The sequence below is a fragment of the Grampus griseus genome, assembly GCF_964374135.1.
Source record: "Grampus griseus genome assembly, chromosome: 5".
Lineage (NCBI taxonomy): Eukaryota > Metazoa > Chordata > Mammalia > Artiodactyla > Delphinidae > Grampus > Grampus griseus.
The window spans coordinates 78,482,194-78,509,103 of NC_138998.1; the positions used below are offsets into that span (position 1 = coordinate 78,482,194).

The 26,910-nt window shown below is 43.3% G+C and overlaps 1 protein-coding gene and 1 long non-coding RNA gene across 2 annotated transcripts; one reads left to right on the plus strand and one right to left on the minus strand.

The window, feature by feature from the left end:
- Nucleotides 1–1,728: 1,728 nt before the first annotated feature.
- Nucleotides 1,729–4,869, minus strand: LOC309822400. Its single transcript, XR_014296724.1, has 3 exons — nucleotides 4,778–4,869; nucleotides 3,493–3,664; nucleotides 1,729–2,192 (listed from the first exon to the last, which is right to left on the minus strand). It is a non-coding gene; the product is annotated as an uncharacterized lncRNA (long non-coding RNA).
- On the plus strand, nucleotides 4,605–26,000 carry CD80 (CD80 molecule; the record flags this gene model as incomplete). The annotated part of the gene is made up of 6 exons (XM_082654174.1): nucleotides 4,605–4,680; nucleotides 5,942–6,046; nucleotides 14,918–15,235; nucleotides 20,007–20,288; nucleotides 24,579–24,692; nucleotides 25,924–26,000. Exons 2-6 carry the CDS (start codon nucleotides 5,950–5,952, stop codon nucleotides 25,998–26,000), a joined length of 888 nt encoding a protein of 295 aa, XP_082510300.1. The 5' UTR covers nucleotides 4,605–4,680; nucleotides 5,942–5,949.
- Between the last annotated feature and the right edge of the window lie 910 nt (nucleotides 26,001–26,910).

The following is a 26,910-nucleotide window of genomic DNA, read 5'->3' on the forward strand; positions in this document are numbered from 1 at the left end:
GCTCAGCTGGTCAGCACTCCCCTTCCCCGCTTTGCAATGGACCTTTGGTGCTCCTGGCCACAGGCTCATCGTAAAGGAACTTCACTGCCCGCAAGACTGGCTCTCGGTGGGTGAAAATACAGCTTCCAGGAACCGGAAAGGAACTACTCCATAAACTAGAAACCTGGGGAGCCTTGCTAAAGTTCCCTGCCTGTGCCCACCCGCCCCCTACCCCCTACCCCCACCCCTCCCTCCCCACCCTCCCCACCCCTCCCCCACTTCACCCCTCCCCACCCCTCCCCCACCCCCAGCCTCTGCTCCACAACCCCTCCATCAGAGTCAGCCTAGGCTAACCTACCTGAATCCACTCTCATTTTTGTTTCTAGAAGAATCCTTGGGACTATGGGTAAAGAAAAACCTAGTCAGGGGACATTTAGGTGCTCTCAGATTTTAGCCCTCTCCTCCTCCCTCTGATGAGGTGTCAGTTCCCTCATCCTTGGTCTCTGTCGTTCATTCCTAAAACTGCTCTTTGGAGAGAACTGAAGTTTGGGGTGGGGAAACTAAAAAGAGTGAGAGTGAAACCAAGACTTCACAGAGGAAGGCGGTTTAGGCAGGTTTCCTAGTAGTGACAGCCACTGGAGAGTCCCTCAACCTCCCCCTGTGGACACCAGCAAAATCAGTTCCAGGATCGGGAGGCAGTCAGTGTGAGGGTGCTGTTAAGGCCCTTCACTCCATCAAATTCTGCTCTTCATGGGACAGTCCTTGTATAAATTGGGCTGCAAATGGCCAGATTTCTTCTCGTATTCAAATAGCAGCTAAATGTGTCGGTGCAAGGTATACTTTAAATGTTGCCCTTTCTGGGAAGAGTTGATGAGAGATAAATTCCCCCTTTCCACTAAAGCCATGCAAATTCCCTTTAATTTTATGCATGGAATTAGACTAGTCCCCACCCCCTTTTTTTGAAATATGGAGACCATAACCTTTTGTTAAAGATTGTTTTTCCCCTAGATTACTTTGTCACTAAGAAACAAAGGGCAGCTATCTATTTCACTTTTCAGGAAAATATGCAAGAAAGAAGAAAGAGAAGGAGAGGGAGGAGAAGGGGAGGAGGAAGGGGAAGAAGAAAGAAGGAGGAGAGTAAAGGAAGGTGGTTACTGTGTCTAAGGGGTGGTTAAATAGTTTAGTGTGTTTAAGCAGTAAATACCCTACTGTTCAATCTTTAATGGGCTGTTCACTTGTCTCTTCAGCTTTCATTTATTCAGGTTTGATTTCATGACAGCTGCACTGTCCCATTATGAAAGCACCAAAATCATCTCTGTATCCTTCTACTGCCAGATGGTTGGCTCCTTACTGTTTCTTGAGGAACAAGGAAAATGAAATACAAACTGAAAAAAGTATGACTTTTGTAACTTTGCCAGCAGCGCTAATGGACAGTGTGGGTAGGGGGATAGCAGCCAATGTCTGTGGTAACTCAATCCCCAGAATCCTAGAATCACAAACTGCCAGGATTCCAGGGCAGGCCCCTACCCTCAGGCAGAGAAGCCCAAACGCTGATGGATACAGGGTTTGTCTATTCTCTTAAAGGATCAAGTAATAAAACACTGCAACTTCCTCTGAAATTTGCACTTTCCAGTTTCATCACAAAAAAACAAAAGCAAATAAAACTTCCTTAAACACAACCAAAATATCACCGGCTTTAATTTAAGATTATTTTCTCTAGTTTGGTTATCCACAGAAGTGAAGGGCATTTACATCCATTAAAAGCTCAAGGCAAATAAACAGGAACACCTCAAGGCAGTGAAAGACCCTTATCAAGAACCTCAAAACCCCTTGGCCAGTCTTAAAAATATCTCAGCTCTCCTTTGATTGCTCTTTTCTCTGAATTACCCAGTTTAACATCTGTTTTATTATTGCTTGTTACTTTTTTCTGGATCCATTTCTACATTTAGTTTGAAACTGAATGTTATATTTCAATCAGGATCTGGGCTCATGTTGAAAGATAACAAAGATAATTCCTGGCCATGGTATGTCTTATTTCCACTCATACCTCCCAATATTTTGTTGCCATTTTCACCAACCTGCAGCCTCAGATCTGGCTGGTTGCCTTGGTCTTTTCCTGCCATTGCTTGTTTCTTTTTCTTAGGGTCTGTCCATCTTGCTCTTATCTCTCTCCCATTCTGTTCACCTTTGCATCCACAGTGCTTGACACAGTTCTAGGCACACAGTAGGCACTCAGTAAATTGGGGGGAATTGGCTAGATGTGACAAAGGAGTGGTACAGACTTTAGGAGCTCAGAGAAGGGGAAGAACAGATGGGGATTAGAAGAGTCAAAGAGAGCTTATTGAGGAAGTGACATTTGGAATGCTCCTCTATGGAAGGAAGATGTTTGGATGGGCAGAGAGGATGGGGAAAGGCGGTGTAGGAATTATGGTAGAGTCAAGGTTTTCAGGCACAGAGTAGAGTGCCAAATGCAGGAGGGAGAGAGGCAGTGGGCAATAGGGAAAAAGCCCTCTGTTTAGACCAGGGTTAGCTCTGAATGTCCACTTCTCTTTTCGTTTTAAGAATTCTGGTGATTTCCATCTCAGAGAACCAAAAAGAATGTGAGAGCGTACAAAGAAGAGGTGACCGCTCTCACACTGGTGGCTTTTCCCACAGCTTAACAGACTGCGGCACCACTCGGGAGCACCGTGGTCTTAAAGCCAAGGTCTGGCCACCCCATTCTGGGTGCAGGCTATATAGATGGGTTTGAATGAAGCTGGGAAAGGAGTCACAGGGGCTCCACTGTCAGGCTGAAAGTCACTGCAACAACACTCCGTAGCAGAAATCAGGGTGCTTGTTGCCAGGTGGGTGCCCTGGGGAACTGACCTGAAACAGAGGTCAGAAAGCTTCTTGTGACTCTTCACTGCTGGGGTTGCAGCCAGTCTTGTTAGAAAAACCAAAAACATGACTTCCTGAAAAGTTTTGTTAACACAAAAAATGGGTTTGTTTCTTTGGCAACAGAGAGTCCACTGTGGGAAAGGGGTTTTCTCAGCACCTAAGCTGTCCTAGCACCTTGGACCCTGAGTACTCAACATGCAAAAACTTTGCAGTAGCCCTGGGGTCCAGCCCGGCCCTGCCCTGTGGTACAGTTTTAGCTCAGCCTGGCTTTTATCAGCTTGAGGAGAGTGAAACAGCTCTAAGGTTGAGAGAGGAAAGATTGAATCATCATTTTACAAAGATCACCCTGTTCAGGGGCAAAACCAAGTGTATTGTATTTACCATATTCATATATCATGTCTCCTGTCGTTTTCTTTTTTTCCTCTAAATTGACTCACCTTTTTACTTCTACACATTTATTTTAGATGGGAAACCATTGTATCTCTACCACATAAGTATCCCTCCTGCCTTAGCTTAGATTCTCCAGAAAGCAAAGTTAGTTACAAAGCCCTAGATTATTGGGAATGTAAGTCCAGTGGTGCAGGACAGGGGAATTGAAACAGGGAAGGAAGAAAAGCCAATACAATTGTGCCTTACCACATTGGCCTCTGCTGCAGGCAACTGGTACTCTGTCCCACTGGGACCTTCTGGAAAGCCTCATGAAATGTGTCTCTCAACTCTCCATCCGGGTGACAAAAGTGGTAAGTAGTCATCCATCATCTTCCAGCCCCTTTTGGTCAAGAGTAGCTCCATGGATTTTAAGTGCCTCCTATTTGCAAGTTGCACATGCCTTAGTACAGAATTTCCAAGGGGATCCCATGCCAAGGCAACAGAGAAGCCCCAGTGCCAGAAGCAGACTGAGAAAGGTGCAGGCTCAGACAAGGTGCGCTCAGGTTCCACGGGTGCAAAAGAGATCCACTGGACCAACATGGGTTGGCTGCTCACCCATGGAATGCTCCAGAATTCTACACAGAGGTAGCAGGCTGGTTGGAAATTGTCAGGGGAGGACTAAAAGCTTCCTCACCCGACCCTTTGTTTCTGTCACTGTGTTCACCTGAGGGTTACTCTACCGGGGCTGGGGTGACTGGGATACAATGTCCAACTTGGCTAGCAGGCACCCACTCTGTGAAGATGGTGGGGGTAGAGGGGTGGGAGTGTAGGTAAGGGTGGCCTTGTAAGCTAAGCACTCTCCCAAAGTGTCCACTACACATGAGATGGGTGGTCCACTGCTGCAGTGGCATGACTGTGACTAGGGAGGGGTACTTCTGGGTGCTAAAACAAAACTTGAGACCAGCACAGACACAGCCAGCCCATGAGGTTCATAGACGATCTACCACCAGAGTCGATGAGTCAGCCCCTCCCACTGTGGGGCACCTTTCTACCCGCTCCCCCAGGCTGCCCAGTGCAGTTTCCTTTCTCCTTGACACTGAGGCAGTGCTGGCACTAGGTGAGGGAGGGCTGCTGTGTGGTTTGTGACACCATCTGGAGGGAACAGTAGGACAGCAGAGGGAGCTTCCTCAAATTGCACATAAATAACACTCTGCTCATCCCCTGATTTGACTTGTGTTTCTTTTTTTTTTTTTTTTTGACTTAAGTGTTTCTGAACATCAGAGTCCTCTACCAAGTAAAAGGAAGTTGGGAGGGGAAATGCCACCTCTGTAAAATATCACTCAAAGACAACTGAGTGACTTGCCAGTATTTTGGAGACAGCAAGAAAGGAACAGAAGTGGGGCCTCATCCTTCGATTTTCAACACAAGAGAAAACGAGGAATTGTTCTTCAGCAAGTAAGTACATTTACTATTAACTTAATATGGGATAGCTTGGTAGACCTAGTGACCAACAACCTGACTGCTTTTTAAAGAAACATACCGTCACTCTTACCTCCAAGATGCATACTTTCGCCCCAAAGGGCCTTCAGGGGGTCTCTTATTCCAACATACTTGGAGAATCATCATCAGAGTTACGGCCCATTATTTTAAGTTTCCTAGGTGGTAGGAAATATTAATTTTGTAGGCTGAATTTGAGTTTTCCACAACCAGCAAAATTCTGATGAATAAGTGAATCCAAGCTAATCCTGACTAAAAATGGAGTGTGGCTGATAAAACAATCCAGTTTGGCTGAAAAACTGGCTCAACGAGGGGTCCCAGACATTTCCCTGGTAGCACTAAACTGTCTCTGGTGGCAATCTGAGAGGATCACATAAGAGCACAGCTTTCATTTTTATTCCTAAAGTTTAATATATTTACTAAAAAAAACCAAATCCGCTTCCTCACATTATAGTACATAATATAAATAAGTAATGTTTTCAGCATGTCTTTTCTCTTCCTTTTTTACTGACACTTTTCCGTTGATTGAGATCCTCTACCCCTTTAAGACATATTCTTTGTGTAGAAGTATTCAAAAATGGAAACACTTTTTTTTGTTGTTAATATATTAAGAAAGAAGTAGTTTCGTGACTTAAGTACTGCCTTGGACAAAATACGCCCTTCCTGGTGCTCTGTGTTCTCGGTATGTTCTGAAGAGAGTCCAAGCTTTCATGGCTGGGCTTGCTGATATCCAGGGCCCTTATAGTTAGTTCTCTGTGTTTCTAGCAGTCTTCATCATCCCTTCTGGCATTGGGAGAGCGGTGGTTGGTCCTTGGAACATGCATGCACAGGCAGGGTCACTTCCGCAGAGGTCCGCCAATTTTTGCTTTTCCCTAGAGATTGTGCCGTGACTTAGAGGTTGCTCAGATGACGATCCCTGACTCATTTCAGGCGGCCAACTAACAGGTTTTACAACCCATGGTGGGCCAGTCTTCCTTCCTGGGTGACTTTTATTTTTTCCTTTTCAGGTTGTGGAAATAAATCCATAATATTTTATATTTAGGAGTTTGGACACCCAGGTACAGCATCCAGCCTCTCCTCAGTGTGTTTTGCAAACACTGCGAGAGAACCCTCTGTGTGGGGCAATTGAATTGTCTTCTGCCTTGCCTGGTGTAAGCTGTGAGGTGCCCGAGTCTCATCTGGCTTGAAATTGTTTGCTTTTGTCTTCCATCCTCATCAGCAGAAGCCATGGATCACACGCTGAAGTGGGGAATCCCATCCAAGCGCCCATACCTCAAGCTCTTTCAGCTCCTGGTGCTGGCTGGTCTTTTTTACTTCTGTTCAGGTAAGCAACCTCCAGGAACTTGACTGAGTCCACTGCTTCAGGGTTTAGAGAGAGGAAATGGTGTTCTCTGTGCTGCCTCCTTCTGTGAGACGGAAGGGACCTTCAGGGTATTTCAGTTCATTTTAGGGCTGAGAAAACAGGTCCAGAGAGGTTAAAGGACCTGCCCTTGATCACACAGCAAGCCAGTGGCCAAGTTAGCTCAAGAACACAGACCTTAAAGGAAAGGTGGGGCGGCGTTATTTTAACAAAGCCAAAAGCTGATTCAGAAGGACAGCTTCGAGTTGTGATCTCTTCCACTAGGTGCTTGTTTACATTTTGTGAAACGCTAAGGCACTGGCCTTGGGCTCTGGTTCCCAAACTACATTTCTATGAGACAACACAGCTAAAGTCTTCTGCTTCTAAAACTAAACAGTGATGATCTTCTTTCCAAGTTGAAGGGGGAAAAGAAAGTATTGATAGTTGTAACATACAATCTTCTTAATATTAAAATTTTCTCAATATTTATTTTTATGCTTTAGGTGCTGATGCCCTTTGTCAACACAGGCATCTGACATTAAGTAGTATCAGATTTAGCACAAATCATATTTTGAGTTGTTTTTAACTTACTATATAGGTATTTCAGGTGTGTCCTACAAAGAATATTTTGATTTCTGGAGGCTTTTGTTCCATCTCAGGTGCTGGACTTGGGGGGCTGCTGGGAAGGGTGGTGCTGGTCCTGCTGACAGGGTGGCTCTGACTTTTTTTTTTAAAGTCAGAACAAATAAAAGATCTGCTTTGGGGGCTTCCCTAGTGGCACAGTGGTTGAGAGTCCGCCTGCCGATGCAGGGGACGTGGGTTCATGCCCCGGTCCGGGAAGATCCCACATGCCGCAGAGCGGCTGGGCCCGTGAGCCATGGCCACTGAGCCTGTGCATCCAGAGCCTGTGCTCCGCAATGGGAGAGGCCACAACAGTGAGAGACCTGAGTACCACAAAAAAAAAAAAAAGATCTGCTTTGTGCTGAGCAGCGTACTACCTAGTTTCATCAAAACAAAGAAGAGCCTTTGCCTCCTGCAGCGTTTCCTAATCTGCAAAGAGCCGAACATCAAAGGGCCTTGTCTTGGTTGCCTTGGTAAGCGTTGGTTACTTAAACCTGCAGCCATCACCCAGAATGACTAAGGTGTGAGGGAGGGCACTGGAGGGAAGGGATTACTGTGACTCTGGTATTTGTACATTGTCTGTCCTGAGCTGTAAAACTTGCTGTTTTACACTGCTGCTGAACCAAGAGAACCATGAGCCAAGTTTCACATCAGATTTTTTATATCTTACGGACAGTATTATTTCCAACAGTTACAATTTTCTTCTGGGTAGTCGGGGGCAGCACTCCCAATCTAGAGTCTTCTGGGGAATCTTAATGAGTTTTAAAAGATGTAGAAGGAAATGTACAGGCTTCCTAGAAATGTGGTATGTGTGCATGCATGCGTGCAAGCGTGTCTGTGTGTGTGTGTGTGTGTGTGTGTGTGTGTGAGAGAGAGAGAGAGAGAGAGAGAGAGAGAGAGAGATGAAAGGGGGGTGAGGAGAGAGAAAGAAACAATAAAAAAGAGAGAAAGTATAAAAAGAAAATTAAAACCAAGGCTATAACAATTATACCAGAAAAATTAGGGACAAATGGAAGGAAATAAACTTTGAGCTAAAGAAAGATATTTAGGAAAGTACCTTGTTCTACAGCTACATTCAGATTTTATTGTTGGTATACTGAGTCAACAAAGGAATCCATGAGTTTCTTTTGTCTGAACACCTACTGTGTATCAGGTGGGCCTTAAAAACTGAGCCTGGGATTCCTGCCCTCAAAGAGATGCATGTTAGTTGGAGAAGGCAAAACAAACCCACAAGCAAGTGAAGAGCAGTGAAGTGACTGGCCCCGACTGTAAGCGCCCCAGACCTGGGAAAGCTGGGACCAGGGTGGGCTGCGGCAGCGGGGCAGGCTTTAAGGTGAAGGACGCGGAAGGTAAGGATGAGTCAGGGGTGAGTAAGGATGAGTCAGGTTTATTCTTTTGTTTAATCATTTATGAATTCAACAAACACTGAGCATCTCTTATGTACAAGACACTTTTCTTGGTCCTGGGGACAAGTTGTGAGCAAAATTGACTTGGCTTTTGCCTTCATGGAATTTACAGTCATTAGGAAGAAGATGAAGATTAATCAATCATTCAAATGAATGTATGACCGAGAAACTCTGTTTCTCTGCCAGAGGGGACAGTGGTGAGAGTGATCTGGGTGAAGGTGGAAGGAGCAGCATGTGAGGGACACACAGGAGCAAGGAAGTGTAGGTGGGCAGTGTTGGGGCAGCAGGGAGACAGGGACCAGGCTCCATAGGGCTTGAAGGCCAGGGATCTGAATGTTATTTGGAGGCACTGGGAAGCCATAGAAGGATTTGAAGCAGGGGAGTGACACGGTCTATATCAGTGCTGCTGACACTTTAATTATACATGCCAATCACCTGGGGGTCTTGTTAAAAAGCAGTTTCTAGCACAGGGGATTTCTTTTTTTTAATTGGAGTATAGTTGCTTAACAACGTTGTATTAGTTTCAGATGTACATCAAAATGATTCAGTTATACACATCCACTCTTTTTCAAGTTCTTTTCCCATTTAGGTTATTACAGAATGTTGAGCAGAGTTCCATGTAGCACAGGAGATTTTTAGAGCAGTAAAAATACTCAGTATGATACTGTAATGGTAGATACATGTCGTTACACATTTGTCAAAACTCATAAGATGTACAGCGCCAAGACTGACCTCTGGTGTAAACTGGACTTTGGGTGATAGTGATGTGTCAGTGTAGCTTCATCGACTGTCACAAACGTACCACTCTGGCGCGGGATATCGGTGGTGGGGAGGCTGTGCCCATGCAGGGGCGGCGGTATACGGGTACTCTCTGTACTTTACGTTTATTTTGCTGCGAACCTAAAACTGTTCTAAAAGGTAAAGTCTGTATATATTTTTTAAAATGTAGTTTCTGCTTAGGTGGGCCTGGGGACGGGCCTGCATTTCTGTATTTCTAACAAGCAGCCAGGTGATGCTGATACCGCTGGTCCACAGACCTTTAGCTTTAGTAGTAAAGCTCTAAATGATATATATATTTTTAAAATGGTGTTGCTGAAGCATAAAGAATGGCTTGTAGGGCAGCCATAGGGACTGCCAAAACCATTTAGTAGCTTATAGTACTTGATGATAGCGTCGATGAAAAGAATGGGATTGGAGGGAGATGGAGGGATTGGAGAATGTGTATGACGTAGAACTGGTGAGGATTTGCCAGACTGAAGTGCAGGTGTGGATTGGGCATGGCCTGTGGGAGACAAGACTGGACAAAGAGAGTGGAGTACAATCACGGAGGACTTTGTTCAGGGCAGGGGATTTGCACACTAGCCCCTCCTTTCCTCTCCTGTGTAGGAGAGCTGCACTTCCCCCTGACACCCCATCCATTGCTGCCCAGGACAGGGGACCTCTCTTTCCTGCACAGGGTGGGACCAGCAGGGCTCCTCTCCACTTCTAGTTTGGTTTGTGGAGGCAGAAACACTGGACTCATGTGCTCCAGAGACTGGTGGTTGTCTAACATGGGCAGCTTTTCCTCAGAGCTGGGGTCCTCTCAGGGAGACACAGCTCTCAGGGGAGGGGAGAGGCCTTGGGTAGGAGTAGCCAGGGATGCAGGATAGGTGTTGGCCTGGAATTCTGTGGCATGAGAAACACTGAGCTAGAGGAAAAGAGTGCCCTCAGAGTGCCACTGTGAACAAAGCCTCTTTCTTCCCTCCCACCATGTTCTGTCTGCATGCTGCTGGCCAAGGCATCCTGAAAGCCACGCTTCTTGCTATGACTACTGTGATATCAGCTGTTGAAGTCCCCGAGCATTTTAGACATATACTGTTTAGGGAGACACATAAAAGTAAGGATCAGATTTATAACGAGTGTGTAGGCTGCGCCTATAGAGGAGAGAAAGTTGGCAGCAATGTAAAAATCAGATGACAAGTCTAAATCTGTCAGCTGCTGGAGAGCAGATACCTCTTAGCCTCCTTGTGTGCCCAGCACCCAGCCTGGGGCCCACACAAGCCCCGTGGATGCTGGTTCACTTAATCAAAAGCACTTAGAAGGGCCCAAAAAGGTCACTTCCTTTGTGTTAAAGGTCACACAGACCATTAACAGTAAATCTCCAGGTGGTGGGATTACAGGTGACTTTTATGCGTTTCTGTATTTTTCATTCTTTGCAAATTTAATGTGTGCTTCTTCTAGAGTCAGGGAAAACCTTTATTTAAAAAGCACACGAAGGTCCTCAGTGAGATACGTTATGGTACACGGTGATATAAGCTGCTGTGCGCACCTGATTCTTTCTCCTTTAGGAGAAGCGGTGGTGCAGCCCTGCTGACCATTGCTGGGGTTCACCTCTGAGGAAGGGGCATTGTGGCCAGCCCAGTGTCCACACTGCCTTGCTCTAGTTTGGAGGGACTAGGGGATACTCATGGCTTCCTAGATTGGGTTCTTATTTTTTTAAAGCTATACATTAAATTTTATTATTGTATCTCCCAATTGTCCTGTATGGTTTTCTTCCCCCTGCAGTGACATAAAGTTCACTGTTTTAAAGTGTACGATTCCGTGGTTTTTAGTATAATCACAATGTTGTGAAAGCATCACCACTACCTAATTTCAGAACATTTCTATCACTCTAAAAAGAAACTCCATCCCCATTAGCTGTCCCTCTCCATTCCCTCTGCCCTGTCTCCTGGTAGCCACTAATCTAATTTCTGTCTCCGTGAATTTGCCTATTCTGGACATTTCTTCTAAATGGAGTTATATTATATGTGGCCTTTGTGTATGGTTTCTTTCACTGAGCATAATGTTTTCAAGGTTCATCTATGTTGTAGTAAGTATCAGTACTTCATGCCTTTTTTGGTTGAATAATATTCCATTGTAGATTGAGTTTTGAGAGGTACATTATTTGTCTAAAACTAGTGACCTCTATGCTTGTTGGAAAAAAGTTCCCTCTCTTGGGGGTTTATCGGTGGAGAGTTGAAGTGGTCAGGAAGGGCAGGGGTTGGGGACTTGACTCAGTGCAAGTGTCAGCTGGTTACCACAGTGATTCTGGCCACATCCTGGGTGTGATTCAACACATGAGGTGCTGTGTCTGAGAGAAATAGCCCCATGAAAAAAATCTGTATAGCTTTTTTTTTTCTTCTTTTTTTTTTTTTTTTTGCGGTACGCGGGCCTCTCACCGCTGTGGCCTCCCCCGTTGCGGAGCACAGGCTCCGGATGCGCAGGTCCAGCGGCCATGGCTCATGGCCCCAGCCGCTCCGCGGCACGTGGGATCCTCCCGGACCGGGACACGAACCCGTGTACCGTGAATCGGCAGGCGGACTCTCAACCACTGCGCCACCAGGGAAGCCCTGTATAGCTTTTACAGTTAATAAAACACTTTACCTCTGGGTGTCATATGACTCCCCATGGTAATTATGTGAAGTAAGTCAGGGAGATAGTATTATGCCCATTTTGCAGAAATTATACCTTGGCCCAAGGAGTTTAATCAACGTGTTACAGGTTATGATTCTAATGCACAGCGGTGGAAGCAGATTTCATCTCCTAATGCCTAGCCAGGCATTTAGCAAATATTTATGGAGCACCTACTATGGGCCAGGCCCCGTTCTAGGTTCTGCAGATATGGCAACAAGCAAAACAGATAAAGCCCGTGCTCTCATGGCCCCCAAAGTAACTCCAGCTGATATATAGCAGCTGGAGACAAGCTCAAAGAGAAATAAATGAGGGCAAGGGGCTAACAAGTGGCAGGATGGGTGGGGTCAGGGGTTAGGTGAGGGTCCCCCTCACCACAAGGGGACACCTTCCCTGAAGGAAGCAAGGGACGGGGCTGTGTGGATGTCTGGAGAAGACAATGGTCCGGGTCGTGTGCCTGCACCATGTAAGGTTTTACTTGCATTCCCTCACAGAAACCTCAACTCATGTTATTAGGTAGGTGTTGCTAGGCCAGTTTGTAAAATGGCAAAGCAAGCTCAAAATCCAACTATTTAGGCAGTAATGCTGAGACCTGACTTTCCTCTCTAGAACCACTGAAGCGGACAAAACCCTTCAGAAATCTTTCGACTGTCTTCTTGTAAACGCATGTAGCAGTCCCTGAGTATGGAAGCGAGGTCCTGGTGGGAATTGCCCAGAAGATTTTTGGTTCCTCTTTTCAGTCTGGTTCTTCCTCAGCATCAGCGTCTGGTGAGGGGATCTCACATAGGAACATCGAAGAGCCCATTGATGGTTTGCTGTTGACCTTTAGACAAACACCCACACTTCTCCTCAGATGGCTGGACAAAAACTCCTTAAGAACTATGATTGAAGTTAGCTCACTTTCAGTTAAGATTTATTTTTGCTAATGTCACCACATGTCAAAATGAGTTAGAAATCCTGGATTCTTTTTGGGTGGGAATAAACAGGGCACAGGAAAGACACAGTTATTTAGGACCCCGGAGGAGTGAGCTGCTTTCTATCATGGGGTCTTTCTGGCCCACAGCAAGACCAGGGTTCCATGCGTCTGACATAACCCCTGAGTGAGATGAAAGAGACCAAAAGGTACAAGTTGTGGGTGAGAGGAGGGAGAGAGAGGAAAGGAAACTCTTACGGAAGACCTGTTATGTACTAGGGACTTTTCCATTTATATCATTTTATTTGAATTTAAGTTTACAATGATCCTGAGAGGTAGGCATCATAACATTTTTACAGATGAGGAAACAGGTTAATCAGAAAATGGCTGAGCTGAGACTAGATCCCAAATCAACAGGAATCCATAGTCCATGCACCTTCTACATATCATTTTGCTTTTGTTGTATCTCTTTTTAAAGAGAGTTTGGGTTATTTAGCTATTCTTTGCTCCCCTCAAGTAGACCTTTTCATTTATTTCCCCCTTTTCAGTTATATTCCCTAAATCTAGGGCTGGCAATGTTCAGCACGATTGTCGGAAGAAGGGCCTTCGATCGTTCTGAGGTACTTCACACTGCTGTGAAAATATCTACCATCACAATACTCTCTTCCTAAATGCTGCGGTAGGGCCACATCCAGTCTGATGGAGGCAGGTAGAACAGCTGGTGAGATGGAGAGGTGCTAGTGTCCCATGATCCTACTGCCCAAGGAGAGTGGGCCTGGAAATGAGATCCCTATCCTAGTGAGACATGGGCCTGCCCAGGGGTTCTGTGTGGCTCTGGAGGATACCGGAGGGAAGATGCAACATGGTAGCACTGGGGGGTTTGGGGGGGTGGTCAGTTGTGAAAGCACCAGGGCTTTAGAGGAACTCTGCTTTTAGGTCAAGCACAGCATAGGAAAAGTTAGTATGCCTTCTAAACCAAAAAACCAGAAAATATAGTCTGACAGGGATTTTGGTGCTACTGATGAGTGCTTAGGAAATAACAAAAAGATGGAGTTTGGATGCTGAAATATTGATATTTCTGTGATATGCTGATGGGAAATGGGCAAATGTTTTAAATGGGGACCCTCTAGCAAAACTAGGTTGTAGGGCACCTGTTGTGTGGATTGCAGATAGCCAAGGGAGATAAAGACAAGATATCCATCTGTTTAGGGTAGCTGGAGAGGGCAGAAATTGTCCAGAGGAGTAATGGAGGCCTTGTCAGGTGGGGATGAGGAGAGTCATTTCAGAATGAGGTCATGGGGTCAAGCCGGGCCTGGAAGGAAAACGACTGTTTCTCAAAGCAAAAGAGCCCCGTGATGGAGCCCAGCTGGGAGCGCGCAGTGCTGGCTTACTTATCCTAGAACTGGGCCTCAAATGGGGAAACCAGTAAACAAGGAGAGTGGCCCAAAAAGTTCTCTGCAAAACTGGGGCAGTTTCCTTTCCTGGGCTTAGTTTCCTCATTTGTAAAATAAGACCAGCAAATGATCAGGGAAATTCCTTCAAAATCTCACATTCCTTAACTATGACTTCCCTATCCCTGTGGGAATAACATTGTCTAACTGGTAGTTGCCACTCACATGCTAGGTCTCCTAAAGTCCTTCTTCTTTTGGGACTAGTGTGCCTTCTCTCTCATTGTCCATGGACAGATAAATGGATAAAGAAAATGTGATATATACATACAACGGAATATTAGTCATTATCATTATATCCTTAAAAAGGAAGGGAATTCTGACACATGTAAAACATGGAGGAACCTTGAGGGCATTATGCTGAGTGGAATAAATCAGTCACAAAAAGACAAATACTGTATGATTCCACTTAGATATCTAAAGTAGTAAAATTCATAGAAACATAAAGTTGAGTGGTGGTTACCAGGGACTGGCGGGAGGGAGAAAGCGGAGTGGTTTAACGCATACAGAGTTCCAGATTTGCAAGATGGAAAAGTTCTGTTTCACAACAATGTGAATACACTTGATGCTACTGAGCTGCACATTTAAAAATGGTTAAGATGGTAAAATTTATGTTATTTTATTTATTTATTTATTTATTTTTTTTGCGGTACGCGGGCCTCTCACTGTTGTGGCCTCTCCCGTTGCGGAGCACGGGCTCCAGATGCGCAGGCTCAGCGGCCATGGCTCACGGGCCCAGCCGCTCCGCGGCATGTGGGATCTTCCCGGACCGGGGCACGAACCCGTGTCCCCTGCATCGGCAGGCGGACTCTCAACCACTGCACCACCAGGGAAGCCCTATGTTATTTTTTAATCACTATTTTTTAAATGGAGAAAAAAAGCACTGGGGACCAAAGAAACCAAAATCAAACTGAACACTCCAATCCTGCTTGGTACTGGATACAACACTCAATTCTGTTACCGTCAACTCCAAATTCTTGCTTGTGCAGGCATCTATATTTAATAGGTATATGATCTTGTTCTGTTTGTCTCTCCACAGGCATTATCCAGGTGACCAAAACAGTGAAAGAAGCAGCAATGCTATCCTGTGATTACAACATATCCACTGAAGAACTGAAGAGAGTTCGCATCTACTGGCAAAAGGATAATGAAATGGTGCTGGCTGTCATGTCTGGAAAAGTGACGGTGTGGCCCAGGTACGAGAACCGCACCATCACTGACGTCACCAGTAACCTCTGCATTGTGATCCTGGCTCTGCGCCTGTCAGACAATGGCACCTACACCTGTGTTATTCAGAAGCCTGAGAAAGGGTCTTACAAACTGAAACACCGGACTTCGGTGAAGTTAATGGTCAGAGGTCAGTGGAACTTTCTGATTTTCAGTAAGCCGGCAGACTCTTGATGCCCTTAAAGACATACTCCTATTGATTTAAGTGGAAATTTTACCAAAGAGGGGTGTATCTCACTTCATTTCTTAGGGTTGAGTCTCTAGTTTTACAGTGAACCCTAACGGTTTTCTCAGGATGTCCTGGAAATATCTATTAGTTGCATTTCTTGCACTTTGACAATCTAAGTTCATGACAATCACCCTGGAGCACTATAATGACCTGAAGTATCTTCTGAATCATAAAGGGACACATTTGATTTGATGTAGCTATACTATTAACTGGATTTGATCCAGTAATATATTCTTGTAAAGTATGTTGAAAGGTATAAGAGCAATGCAGGCATAAATACTATGGCTATTGTTCTATTATATTTATTGTATATTTGAAGCTCTCCTCTAACGGTCATTCCTACAAAATTAGATGTTAGAGAACTGTGAAGGGCAGGGTAGGAAGAAGCCGTGACTTAACCACAGGTGATACTGCTAGAGGATACTAATATATTCTGAGCCCTCATTGAGAAGTGGCAGCCCTGGGCCATTCCCTCATACTTGAAATTCAAACACATTTCTTTTTCTTCCTGGGCACTTGAGGCTTTAGTGGAAAGGCTCAAACCTTTTAATAAAAGATAATAATTAACCTTGATATCAGTTAACTTAAGTGGATCCTTAGTGAAGTCTTCACTGTTCTTCCCTGCTTTTGGTCTTCAGTTATATTGAATCTTTAGCTGTAACATCCAGATCATACCTAAAGCTTAGGAGGTAAGCCAAATTCACATGGGATTATCTTGAACTTCACTCTGTGTATTCCCTAACCATGGAGAGAGCGAATGATCATATGGTGGTGAGATATGAGGGGTTCTGAGAAGCCCACCTCCTCCAAAATTCAGACCTGCGTCGATTCCTGGAATTCCCACTATTATAGCCTCTCCTGCTAATTTCAGCTTTTTTTCCCCACAAGATCCCTGTTAAAGATAAAAATGTGTTCCCTGGGGGAGATGGCACCACAGACATATTAGCCTGTGTTAGTTAATTACATTAGATACATAGTTAGTTCTCTAACAGAATATCCAGACAGAAGTAGACTTAGAACATGTACTTTTTTTTTTTTTTTTTTTTGCGGTACGCGGGCCTCTCACTGTTGTGGCCTCTCCCGTTGCGGAGCACAGGCTCCAGACGCGCAGGCTCAGCGGCCATGGCTCACCGGCCCAGCCGCTCCGCGGCATGTGGGACCCTCCCGGACCGGGGCACGAACCCGTGTCCCCTGCATCGGCAGGCGGACTCTCAACCACTGCGCCACCAGGGAAGCCCCTAGAACATGTACATTTTGATAGAAAGATAAAGAAGAAAATCCAAGGAGAAGAGGCAGAGTTTCAGGGAGGGCAGGCCCTAGCAGCAGGTTATCGTAGGAGACCAAGGACAGCTAAAGTGGTAGCATGGGAGCGCTGAGGGCCTCAAAAAGGAGAGTGGAGCACCAAAATCAGGTAAGGGAAGACGAAAATGGAAAGTCTACTTGCTTAATTAGACACAGAACCAATTCTGGTATTTCCAATCGAGTCAGTTAGAACAGTGCTTCCCAAATGATAAGGTGCTTATGACCTGGGGATGTTGTTAAAATGCAGATTCAAAGGCAGCAGGTCTGGCACTTCTAACAAGCTCCCTGGTGAGGCCTGTGCTGCTGCTGAGGATCGCAGTTTGAGAAGCAAGGCCAAGGTGACCAACTGTCCCATTCTGCCCAGGACTGAGGGGTTTCCTTGGACATGAGATTTTCAGTGCTAATACTGAGAAAGGCTAACTGGGACAAGTTGCTTTCTCTATATTTGCTAAATGATATAATAGCAGCATAATATCAATGGATGAAAGCCTTCATTAAGCAGCACATTTGAGGAGCTCGCTATACTAGTTAACATATTAACTAGGTTAATGGATTTTTACCTTTCTAAAGCATATGCACCTTTTCCTTTCCTAATAAGATATTCTTACCCTACCAATTTGGGTTAATTGATTAAAATGAGAGACACAAGAATAATTCTTTGATGGTTCACAGTCTTGCAAAGCCTTAGGAGCTGTTACTCTAAACAGATCACCTTATAGAAGGGATAGGAGACAGAGCTTAGGCTGTTCTAAGCCCAGCCAGACCTTGAAAAGATGGTTTTTAATATGATCCTTGGTATTAGTGGCATTCTTGCGGCTAAATGTTTCTTAGAAAAGCAAAGTGCAGAAATGAACATGAATCATAATTAGGATATGAGTTACTTGGATTTGTTATTCCAAGTTATAACATGACATACTGATGTTATGAAAAAGAAACAGAATATTCTTGTTGTTAGCTACCAGTGTAATTATTTGATCTTATAGGAAAAATTAAAGGAGTAAAAAATAATAATGTCAACCAAAAATGGCTCGAGAAAATGTCAAACTTAATTTAGGAACAGGATTAATTCAAAAAAGAAAGGTGACTCTATCCCTAACCAAATCCAAGTTTTTCTTTTTCTTGGCATTTATAGTCACTTGTCATAACTTTGTGCCACCAGGCAGTCCTGGAGCTTTCACCTGGCAACTTGATTTAAATGAGGGAACTCATTTAAAAGAGGACAAATTTAAGGGCTTCCCTGGTGGCGCAGTGGTTGAGAGTCTGCCTGCAGATGCAGGGCACGCGGGTTCGTGCCCTGGTCCAGGAAGATCCACATGCCGCGGAGCAGCTGGGCCTGTGAGCCATGGCCGCTGAGCCTGCGCGTCCGGAGCCTGTGCTCCGCAATGGGAGAGACCACAACAGTGAGAGGCCCGCGTACCGCAAAAAACAAAAAAAAAAAAGAGGACAAATTTAAGACTCACATTAGTCTATTAACTAACTTCCTGTGTGTCAGGCTCTGTTCTATGTGATTTATATTAACGATGTCATTTAATTCTTACAACGCTGGGAGGCAGGTATTATTATCCCCATATTACAGATGAGCAAACTAAGACTAAAAGTGGTTAAGTAATTGGCCCAGTGTTAAAAGGCAAAACTGGTTATAAAACCTGGTCTTGGGACTTCCCTGGTGGTGCAGTGGTTAAGAATCTGCCTGCCAATGTAGGGGACACGGGTTCGAGCCCTGGTCCGGGAAGATCCCACATGCTGTGGAGCAACTAAGCCCGTGCGCCACAACTACTGAGCCTGCGTTCTGGAGCCCGCATGCCACAGCTACTGAAGCCTGCGTGCCTAGGGCCCACGCTCTGCAACAAGAGAAACCACCACAATGAGAAGCCTGTGCCCGGCAACGAAGAGTAGCCCCTGCTTACCGCAACTAGAGAAAGCCCACGCGCAGCAACGAAGACCCAATGCAGCCAAAAATAAACAAATAAAAACAAAACAAAACAAAAAACCTGGTCTTGATGACCACTGTGCTATACTACATCTCTCTGTGAGACTCTGAATTCTGAAAAAAAACTAATATATAAGATGAAGTATGGGGGGATTGGTCCCCCACATTATGCTAAGAAGTATAAATTCTTTAAGCCTAACAATAAGTGAGGAAGAGGTGAGGGGAGTTTTTTCCTGTGTTCTCTGCAGTTATTTCACTATGCTTTGCTTTATTTTACTATCTTATTAAGGGGCAAATACACAAATGAAAGAGTGCCTCAAGTATCTTGGAGGAATATTAGGAAGGTCTCTCTGTCCTCATAAGGCATGTCAGAACAGTAAGGGAATCAGTAAAGTACAGTGGTTGAGATTACAGGCTCAATAGTGTAAAATTTGGACAGAGGTTTATCTGATTAAAGACTACTTTTGAAAAAGTAAGGTAATGCTAAACAAATTTTAGAGTAGTGTTACCTACTTCCCACCTCAGTAGTGTGGGAAGTAGGGAGACAGCAAAGTTAAGACCATACAAGTAGATTTACACAAGTTACTGTCAATATTCTGGTTCTCAGTTTGGATGGTGGGTTCTCAGGTGTTTAGTACAGTATGAATTAATAAATAGATACATAAAAGAGAGCTACTTTGTATACCTCAAAAATTAGGAAGAAAGAGGAGAAAAAGAAGTAAAAGAAAGGAAGGAAAGGAAAGGAAAAGAAAAGAAGGCAGACATATTTTAATCTGCTTGTTTACATCTCTAATACCATGGCATTAGTATTTTTCTGAGAATATGTTTTTCAATATAATCTTATTTTTAATGTTTTAATAAAACAGCAATGTTTGAAGCTCTAAAAAAAAAAGGAAAGAAAAGAAAAGAAGTCAGGGGAAGGGAAAGGTCTGGTATCAGAAAAACTTGAATTCAAATCCCAGTTCTGCTACTTACTGGTTGTGATTTCTCTAGACCTCAATTTGATTATTTATAAAGTGAAACATTGTATTAGGTTAAATCATATGAAATTACTGATATTTGACCTTTTTTGCTCTACAACCTACCTCCTAGGGTTGTTGTAAAGATGAAATGAGATAATGTCCAGACCTAAGAAACATTAACGTGTTGTCTATTATTTTTTTCTTCACCTCTTGCAAATGCAAGTATTGATACCATGTCAGTATTTATTCACATGAACCTACTTCTTTCTTTAATAAGTGCCCTCCTACCTCCTTATGAAGAATTGATATAACCAATTCAAACCAAAATTAGTCTTTGGATTATACATAAATATTAATGACTTATGGGAAGTTGCAAATTATATTTTATTATTCTGATTAAAGATAGGTATTTATTAAAAATATAAACACACACACAAATATGTAATGATATGTACTTACGGCCTTGTTCTTTCTTCAGCTGACTTCCCTGTCCCTAGTATAACTGATCTTGGAAATCCATCTCCTAACAACAGAAGGATAATTTGCTCAACCTCTGGAGGTTTTCCAAAGCCTCACCTTTCCTGGTTGGAAAATGGAGAAGAATTAAATTCTACCAATACAACACTTTCCCAGGATCCTGAAACCGAGCTCTACACGATTAGCAGCGAACTGGATTTCAATATGACAAGCAACCACAGCTTCGTGTGTCTTGTCAAGTATGGAGGCTTAACAGTGTCACAGACCTTCAACTGGCAAAAATGTAAGTGATATTGTTCTGGGAAGTTTCTGCTGTGTAGAGTCTAAAAAGAAAATAACTCAGCCAGATGCATCACAGAATTATGTATATTGACTCTGATAGTATTTTTTTGCAGTATTTTTAGACATGCAAATAAAATGATAATGACAGTATTACTATGACTTATTAAGGTCACTGTACAAGGTTTGACTATAATGTCACTAGACTTATTTTCTTTAATAAACATTCTAAAATTTAGACATCCAAGTAAGTTCTATCCATCAAGTCAACATATTGGGAAGTTATTATAACAATATTGTTGTGATTGAAAGCACTAAGAATTGTCCTCCTTTGTATTTGCTCTCTGGGCTTTGGCACTTTCATTTTGGGGGCCCCCTCCCCATGGTCCCATGATGTCAAATCATTGTCTTTTGAGGGTGAATGTACCTTTTAAGAACTACTGGTTCATTTAGAACCAAGTCGGTCATTTTTAACCAAAACCATGACCAAATAGTTTACCCTACATGTAGTAAACTTATAGAAGTTTCTTTCCCCAAGAGGTGAAATCATCTGGAAATATAAAATGGAAAAAGTTGGGCTTTTATAAATTTATGCATATTAAACCCATAATGGGTTATTACAGAAGAACTCAAATACTTGAAATACATTTGTAACTTGTTTGGCTGATTATAAGGAGCACCACCAGGCCTCTCTCAGCCCTAGCCCCACTTATAACAATATGTTTTGTGGCTGCATAGTAAAAAATTACACATCAAGCATAATTTATTATGTGTAGTATGTCTTACATCTTCCTCTTATTTTTGCTTGTAGTAGAGGAGATATTTTAGACGGTCTAGTAGTTCATCTTAGTGAATGATTTACTCTAGATCTTTCTATCTTGAGTGGATTCTTTATTTTCCTCAATAGGTAATGAGATAAAATTTTGACATGATTTTATTAATAGTACAAACTCATCTCTATCATCTTTTATGTATTCTAAAGAATTCATAAAAATGAATTTTGAATCCTATAATAAAAAGTTTATTAATTCAGCATTCTTGTCACTTTACTGATATATAATTATTTAACCACTTTTAGATTATCATGACTAAGGTAGACAGTATTACACAAATTAGTAACAGCAGCTTCAATTATATTTTATTTTGGACATCATTTATATTTGGAATATGAGTACATATGATACTCTAGGGCAAGGGTTGACAAAAATTTTCAGAAAAGGGCCAGATAGTAAATATTTATTCTTTACAGGTCATTTGGTCTCTGGCAACAACTCAGTTCTGCTGTTATAGCATGAAAGCTGCCATAGAAAAGACAAATGAATGACATAGCTGTGTTTTAACAAAATTTTATTTAAAAAAATAGGTGGGGGGCTTCCCTGGTGGCACAGTGGTTGAGAGTCCGCCTGCCGATGCAGGGGACACGGGTTCGTGCCCCGGTCCGGGAGGATCCCACATGCCGCGGAGCGGCTGGGCCCGTGAGCCATGGCCGATGAGCCTGCGCGTCCGGAGCCTGTGCTCCGCAACGGGAGAGGCCACAACAGTGAGAGGCCCGCGTACCACAAAGATTAAAAAAAAAAAAAATTAAATAAATAAATAGGTGGTAAGCCAGGTTTGGCCTGTGCATGGTAGTTTGTTAACTTATAGGAAATAGAATGTAGTCCTTTATATAAAAGGATGGAGCTATTATTTAAAGATGATTTAGACTGCCCAGCTTTATCATCTTTTCCCTAGTTTGCCTTCTCTCAATTCTTCCTTCATGCTAAGGATGAGCAGTATCCCTTTTCACGATAATTGAAAACACTAGTTCTTTGTCCTATTTGGTCCACATTCACAATGACTAATGGAGAGATGATTAACAGTATGTGTTTAATCATTCTTTCTTTCATTCAGTTTTTATTAAGTAGTTATCACATACCAAGCATCTTGCTAGGCACCAGTGGTGTCTTTGTGGTCAGAGAGCTTTAAATACTTCAGATCTCATGAACTGGATGGCAAGTATCATTTAGAGTCAAAAGCAAATAATGCATTTGTGGGGGAGGTCAAGGGGTGACTGCATAAACAAACGTAAATTAGGTGTATAGTCGATAGGAATAGTTACATCAATGTGAATAAACCTTTACTATTTAAACACCCACTCTTTACCCCAAATTTATTAATTAAACAGATTGGGTCTATGGCTCTTTTAGCCTGGGCCGGCCCAATTTGTTAACCCTTGATGTACTGGAAGATATATGTGTGTGTGTGGAAGGGGTCAATCAGAGTCCCACTCAGGCTGTCTAATGAGCTATATGTGCAGATGTCGTCACACAACTATGCACTTGGGATTTTGGGTCTGCCCTGGGGTGCCTTACCAGGTTCCTAATAGGTATCACGACAGAGCACATTTGCTGCAACTGGTTCCCCTTTCTGTCTCTTTAAACACATACCTTCTTTCCAGGCTGAGTGAGGCTTGAGGATGGATGAGGAGTGACCTCTGAGAGGAAGCCAGGAGTGAGTTGGAATTTGTGAAACATCTAGACTCCCAGGATAATAGCAAGAGCTTCTTTGTTATTTGGGGTGTCATTCTGGTCTGCAGAGGCCAACTCTGTTAATCACTCGATGTCTCCACCCAATCTGGTGTTTTAGAGAATAATAAAAAAACGACTTTCCCTAGTCTCTAAGTAGTAGGTTCTCTATGGTCAAATGTGCATTTTATAATGATCACTGTGGTGGAATGTGTAGGAATTATTAAAGCCTAGAAAACCAGAGGCAAAGAGACCAATATAAAGGCGACTAAGTTGGAGATCAGAAAAACCTGAACGAAGGCGGTTGCTGCAGGAGATTTGGAGAAAAGGAATCAGTTGCAGGGATTTTCTCAATACAGCATAGAAAGTCAGTGGGAGCTACTGGGCAGTGAGCACAAAGGTAAGCCTCCCCTTTTATTTGGGTCACTGATGGTGCTGCCATTCACTGAAATGGGAGAATGCGGGTGGTAGATATGCTTTGGAAAGAATACATGGATACTGAATTCAATTTTAGTCAGGTGGAGATGCTGGCATCCAACCATTAGTCAACGGCTGGAAATACAAATTTGGGGCTCAGAAATGAGATCAGAAATATGGTATACAGATTTAGAAATCAGCTGGTGTTTCCAAACTTGGGTGTGGATGAGATCACCCCATGATTACCGGGGCCAGTGAGAGGAGAATGGGATCACAGATGGAGCCATGGGGAACAATGGTAGTTAAAGGACAAGAAGAGGAAGAAGAGCCTACAAAGAAAACTGAGTCACAAACAGAAACTGAAGAATGTGGTGTCATAGACGTCCCAGGAGGAAAAGTGTCAACTGGGCCGAATGCTGAGGAGAAGTCCAATAAGCTAAAGACCGAAATTTATCCCCAAGACTTGTAATCAGAAAAATGAGAAACGGTACTTTAGTAAATGCTCAATATTTATTTGTAAGCCATTCTGGAGAAATCAGAAGAGGATGAGCTGCTAATATTCCTTTTGTGTCCCTGCCCTTCTCCAGACGTTGCTAACTATTCCTCAAAGGGGTTGAAAATAAATGGTGTAGCTGCTGCTCCTGAGCGGGAGGGACTGACAGCAGTACCGCATACACCTTTCTACTCCCACCCGCATCCTTCCTAGTGTGCCCTGTCTTTTCTCTGTTCCCTGTGCTCTACAGCTGATAGCCAGTTTGTAGAGCTCTCCTTCAGAATGATCCTACCTACTACCAAGCCATATCCATGCTTGGTTCTTTGCTGGGTCTCTTCTATTCTTCCAGAAGCTCTAGGCTGTATGATGAAAAATGTGTATCTGATAATGAATGCAAAGTGGCTTCTGTAGCTTTAGGCAGCTACTGTAAGGGGTGTGTTTGTGTGTGTGTGTGTTAAAGAGGACACCCTAAAAGGGAGAAGGCATGACAGAGCTGGAGAAGGAAAAATAAGGTATCTCTAGAACACAATATCAATTATTAGTAGCAATACATAGTAATATCAGCTATAGAAATGAGATAGGAAGACAAGATAGCTTTTAAAGGCGTTCCTGAGAATCTTTTTTTATGCCAACTTAACTCAGCAAATGCAAAAGTTCAAATTTTCTTTTTCACATTTAATATCTGACATCTGGTATTAGTTGCCCACAAGTACGTGTCTGATGAAAGAGTTATGCAAGAAAAATGCTGGAAGCTGCATTTTGGAGAGCTGACCAGGCAAAAAAGTGAAAAATGCTTTACAGTTGTATCAATATAAGGGGCACAGAATGGGTATCAGGCAGTTGGAAACACATTAGAGCTGACACTATTCTTTTCCTTCAGCAGCCAAACCAGCCCCTTCTGCTAATCAGCTCCTGCTCTGGGCCATTATTATCCCAGTCTCAGCATGTGGGATTTCTGTGATCATTGCAGTAACACTAACATGCCTGTCCTGCAGTAAGTAATATTGTACTATCACAACGATCTCAATTCCTGGACACCCAAACTCTACCAGTATGGGTCAGCACCCCTCCGAGGTTTTAGCCTATTTCACTCTCACTTTTGGACCAAATCTATGGAAACTTTAGTGTCTCCTTTACTTGTCTCAGCAAGTTCTGTTCATTCACTGGACAGATATTTCTTGGACACCTGCTATGTGCCTGGCACTCTACTAGGCACCGGAGTTACAAAGATGAGAGATCACTGCCCTCAAGACACATTCTAGTTTAGTCCTTTTATTTTTCCCCCAAATGTATAATATTTTCTTGGAGACACTGAGGCTTGCTAACTAAATTGAAAACATATCTGATACAAAGTGATAGTCTAATCTTTGATTTGGAATTGGAGGAAAGGCAGAATGACAAGGTTTAAGGGTAAGAATCATTTTCTTAGAGGAGGGTAAGATGCACTAATGAGATGTAGTTGAGCAACTATATGGCCACAGGTGATTTTACCAATTCTCAATTCTTCAGAATTTATTTTTGGATGAAAGATCAGGAGTGAGGAAAGAAGAGATATCTAGGATTTTTTTTCCTATGAATCTAAATTTTTGGCTTTACACATATGCTACCCTCAATCTGTAATTAAATGAAGAGGAACTGCTAGGCCAGTGCTAAGGCTATAGTCACCATGAAGGAACACCAACCTTTCTTGGAGTAGAAATCTTGTACACTGAGCAAAGAAAATTGGAAGACCAACATCTGCTGATTTCCCCAACTTTCAGCACAAAAAAATGTCAAGGCTCGAGGAAGTGACTAGAGACTCTTTGCTATGAACATCCTACCCCACGGGTAGGATAAAGAGGTCTGGTGGGCTCAAGGATGTTCTAATACAGACTGTGAACCTCTCTAGTTCAGAGTTTTTCATCCTTAGTACGATTGACTTTGGGAGCTGTAGAATTCTTTGTTTTAGGGGGCTGATCTGTGCATTGTAGGATGTTTAGCAGCATCCCTAGCCCCCACTCACCATATGCCAATAGCACCTCTTGCCCCTGTTGTGACAGCCAAAGATGTCTCTAGACATTGCACATGTCCCTGGGGGGTGATGGTGGTGGTGGCTGTGGAAATCACCCCTGGTTGAGAACCACTCCTCTAGTTCTAAGCCAGTTGAAGGTTTGCTGAAATACATGGGCGTGATTTAAGGGAAACTTACCTACCTAGATTTTTATTGCTTGTGCTTTGTCTTCAAGGACATGCTGCAAGATGGAGAGAGAGGAGGAGGAATAAGGAGAGCATGGAAATGGAAAGGATTTCCCCATCTACATAGGATCTGTGGAAGGACTGGGCTGACCAGAACACCTCGAGGTATCTTCTCTACCAGTGTGGGATATGTGAGATCTTGTGCTCGTGAACACAGAGTTTTCTTCCTCTCAGTACCAAATTTAAGATCTTTTACTACTACCACCACCTTTTCAAAATCCACATTCAATGTACTCTAAACAGATGGTTGGCACCTCTCTCCTTTCTCCCCACATAAAATTTGCTTCTTGTAACCTCTTCCTTTGCCGTGCCATTCTGTCATCTTGAAATGTTCCCCTCTTGTCAGTCAACTCAGTGTCTTTCAGTATCTGTCAAACACGTGTACTATTCCTGGGCTATCTCCTTATTCTGATCACTCCTTTTTCCCTGTATCCCTCAGTACTGTTGGACACAGACTGGGGTCACTCTGTACTAATTCAGTAACATCTCATTGATCTGTCTGCCTCTTACTAACAGAGTCATCTCCCACTGACCCAATTACGGAGCCGAATTTCATAAAGAATTACCTCTCCGTGTCATTTTCTCACTTAAAAACTCAGAAGAGACCCCAGGGTCTACAGGAAAAGTTTCAGAACTTTTTACTTTCCACATTCCAGCTGATCTCTTCGGTCTAAACATCTTCAGTTGTTTCTGTTGTTCTTCACACGGCAGTTTCCAAAAGCTCCATGTGAACACACTAAATGTCAATAAATGGTGTCCGAAACCTTAGATTTGATCTGATTCTACATATGATGGGGTAGTTACTATTTGTCCAAGGATGTTAAGGAAGCCTAAACACAGCATCAGCTTTTGTGAATCACACTATTAGTTTATATCAATTTTGTGCTATCCTAAAATCCCCAGGTCTTTTCAGGTAAGAGAAACGTTGAGACATTAGGATCCAAAAGACTGACATCGGGACCAGGGTAAACCACTAT